Source organism: Olea europaea, unplaced genomic scaffold (assembly GCF_002742605.1).
Source record: "Olea europaea var. sylvestris unplaced genomic scaffold, O_europaea_v1 scaffold376, whole genome shotgun sequence".
In the NCBI taxonomy this organism is placed as follows: Eukaryota; Viridiplantae; Streptophyta; class Magnoliopsida; order Lamiales; family Oleaceae; genus Olea; species Olea europaea.
In genome coordinates, this window is record NW_019256967.1 from 143,673 (window position 1) to 147,553 (window position 3,881).

Sequence of the window (3,881 nt, forward strand, 5' to 3'; positions counted from 1 at the left end):
AATTTTTGAAGGGCCATGTGGGGGTAGTTGAACCTATGATATTGTAGGTAGGGTTAGGTAAGTACTTCTTCATATCATTTTCTTAAAAGGTTGAACCCCAACCTTAGGGGCCCCCACAGACCCTGCCCTGAACCATCGTGGAGGAGGTAAATCGCAGGATGTGCCTCCCAGGAGCCAGGATGGAGAGCACATGGATAGGCCAAGGCTGTTAACCCATATGGTAACTCCCGCTTGCAACAAAGCAAATTCCACCTTGCGGGGAATCGAACTCTGCACACTGCCGCGCTGAGCCCTATCCGCCCTCCCCTTTGTCACTGGGAGATATGCCCTGGGGGCTTCTTCATATCATTTTCTTGGTTTCATTTTTGGAATGTGTTCATCCGCTTAGATTCGGACTCATCCTTATGACCTCGTCTCATTCAGATGTTTGATCATATCATCTACATGTTCTCATCTCATTTCAATGTGCTCGTCTCATCTTGATATACTCATTTCATCTGAATGTTTTCATTTGGATGTTCTCAGCTCATCTCGATGTTCATATTTTAATATTCTTACCTCATACAATATGCCCATCCTTTGAATACTGGGGAGGAGGAATGGGGGCAGATTTGAACCGAGTCCATTAGTCTTTTAAGGTTAAAAAGATAGGTAAAAAAAAAGAAATTTTTAATTGATTTTTTTTCTATGTACCAATTCAATATAAGAAAAAATTTGTTCCCCCAGCTCCATCCCCGTTTGAATAGTTATCTCATTAGATGAGTTCGTATTATCAGAATATTTCATAAAGATATTTCCAACATCATTATAGATTGAACTGATGGCTTGACATCAACTCAAAACGTGAAATCTCATTTGTGTGAGATTATCTTTTCCCTTTGACCACGTAAGTTCTATAACACATAAAAATGTTTTATGATGTAATATAACTTTCATGGTAGTCAACATGATTCTCAAGAATGGATTTTAGTCCTGGATTTCCATTTTGGGGATAAAATGCATTATGAAATAATAATTTTTAGAAGAATGTGGGATTTAAAATTAAGAATTTTATTTTGAAATATGTGTTTATAATTATTTTATGAAAGAACGTGAAATTGAAAATGAGACATGCTTGGGAAAAAATGGGGCTTAAACAACGGCTTGTTACTGTATTTCTACCAGAGATCAAGAAGCCAATCAGACGACTCAATAATTAAACGAAGACAAACGTCGTCAAAGTGGACTCTCTCTCTCTCTCCTCTGTTCAGATTCTCGTTTCTCGAACCTAAGGCCGTCAACAATCGATCGATCGCATCGAAATAGCGTCAATACAATCTAAGGTTGTTATCTTTTTGATAAAATTGAGATAAAACTGGGAATTTGATTTGTTTTCTACTCACAATTTCACCTAATTCAAAGCGTGTTTGTCGTTTATTTGACTCTTTTTTCATTTCTCCTCTCACTTTTTATAATTCAGGGTTTCTTGTGGAACTTCTCAAGTGGGAGGAAAATGGCTTTAGCTTCTGATGATCGTCAAGCCACCAGCATCTGCAACCACTGGTGAGATTTTCTTTATTTTTTAGGACGATTAATTTAAATGAGGTTTCTTTTTTTGGGATAATCTTTATAGTTTTAGAGGGTCGTACCTTTGTCCAAAATTTACTGCGCATACATTAGTAATATCTGTTTGTATTGTATGTGCATACTTTTAACAAATGTATGCCACATATCTTTAGTTAAATATTGTCAGACACGTGATTCTCACAACTGATTACCAGAAAAAGTTATTACTGAAACACTTTGTGTGCGATTCTTTGATGTTACTCATAGAATTTGGTTATAAGATACTAAAATTTAATACTGTTATTCACCAGATACTAGGCTCTCAAAATGAATTTTCAGAATTAATTATTATAATGAGTTGGGAAATTTTTTCTTAACCGGTAGAAACTGTTCCAAAATGTCGTAATTAAATTTCAAAACAGATTAGTATATGCTGCTTTATGATAAATAATAAAAAAATGTCATGCTAAGGAATTCTGAAACTTCTGACTGTTAGTACAATAAAGAAGCCAAACTCCATGCTGTTCAAGAATACTGGTTGAGTTTCTCAAATAAGTGAATTCACTTGGTTGAATGATTAATTCGTGCTTCTGGAACATAGAGATGCTATGGGGTATCTGACTTGGCGGTTGTCATTGTCCCTTGTGTTGTGTACCTAGTTGTTCATGTAGACATAAACTGTCTCTATGCATAATTTTGTTTGCAAAAACTTGTTGAGTCAGATTTATTCAGAAACACTAGTTTGATAAGATACTGGAATTAAGGGTATTATATGTATTTTCAGGTAAAAAGGAGATAAATTCAAAATGAATTTTGTGATTTTCACGACTGTTTGAAAAAGTACGTTTCGTGTTCAGTCCATCGTGAAAGAATTAAGAAATAGTCTCATTGAATGAATGGATGACTTCAGCGGATGACTTCAGCGAATGACAAGTTGAGCACTAAATTAATTAACGGCTTGGGTTTCATTAAAGGCTTAGTTCATTTGATTCCTCCTCCAATAGTATTAATCTTGCACATAGACTCTGCAGCCCTCATTTATGCATGCAAGAAAAACTTATCAGACTGTTCTATGGAATCATAAATTTGAATTTGAAATGCAGATGATATGTTGTAATTGTTTGTTTGTCTTCTCAATGTTTCAAGGACATAAATGTAATGTATTTTAAGAAGTGTGCATCCGCTGAATTTCCTCAGACTCGCATATCCAACGCAAATGCAAGAGCGTATACCATGAAGATGTGGAAAAAAGTTGCAGGAAATGAATATAACTCTGCGTTAATGTTTAGTGCCAAAGAATTTTCCTCTTTCTTTTAGAAGTAGAATTGCAAAAGAACTGAGCCAAGCCAAGCTTGGAGCAACCACCATTATTTCATTTATTTATCCATAATTTCATGGAAGGCTTGTATTGACATGCTTAGAACATTTGTGTTTTATTACTTAACTGGCTTATGTTGATAAGTGACAAATAAAACTAACACCTGAATTATCTAAGCACAAGTGCACTTGTAGCCCTTTTTTGGCAGTAAGGATCTTGCGTGCCGAGACCTGTTTGTTTAATTTACGGAGGAAGACTCTTGTAGCTTTAACTGGTCATTTAGCACATTATAGAACTTAGGTTTGAAAGGAGTAATGAGGTTGAATAGGACTGGTATAATGTAAAACGAATTATTTTGTCCAATACTTCAGCGTTCATAGGAAAATTTCCAATTTTATTTTTTAAAATATAAACTATCTTTTTGCTGAAATATTTGCTTGTTGTTTAACTTTTGACGATGAACTGGCTTATTAACTGTTTCGTGTTTGCTGCATCATTGTAATTGTCAAGTTGGTACATTTTTTAACTTTATTTTTAACTTTCAACCTGGTAAACAGTTGCTAATTTATAGAAATTGTTGGTTTCCAGTGATAGGTCAATTCCTTCTTCAAATATGGACCTGCATTTTGCTCATTGCTCTCGGAATCTAGAAAAATGTAAAGTCTGTTGTGATATGGTTCCCAAAATATTTGCTGAGGAACACTTTCTAAGTACTCATGCTCCGGTATGTGAATTTATGTTATCAAGAAATTTTGTGCAATAATTTCCACTTGAGTAGTAGAAAAATTTGCTATATCTGTCTTATGTTTCCTTCATAGCCTCAATCACTTTTAGGACCAATTTTTTTTTACTCCTGTATCAGTTTATTATACTTTTTAGGTTTATTAATGTCTTATTTCTAAATTTTGGTGTTAAAATATTGAGTAGTTTATGTCGTGTATGTTTTTGTGGTTGTATTGCAATGATGCTCAATTTGCATTAGTAAGCAAATTTATACTTGTGGATCATTGTTACCCTT

The 3,881-nt window shown here is 34.5% G+C and overlaps 1 protein-coding gene across 1 annotated transcript in view; it reads left to right on the forward strand.

The window, feature by feature from the left end:
- The first annotated feature begins 1,151 nt into the window (after positions 1–1,151).
- LOC111386882 (XIAP-associated factor 1-like) overlaps positions 1,152–3,881 on the forward strand; it is a 7,550-nt gene continuing 4,820 nt past the window's right edge. Inside the window, exons 1-3 of the mRNA XM_023011373.1 lie at positions 1,152–1,322; positions 1,460–1,542; positions 3,452–3,587. Of these exons, the coding sequence (XP_022867141.1) occupies positions 1,493–1,542; positions 3,452–3,587 (186 nt within the window). The 5' untranslated portion in view covers positions 1,152–1,322; positions 1,460–1,492. The remainder of the gene's footprint in view (positions 1,323–1,459; positions 1,543–3,451; positions 3,588–3,881) is intronic.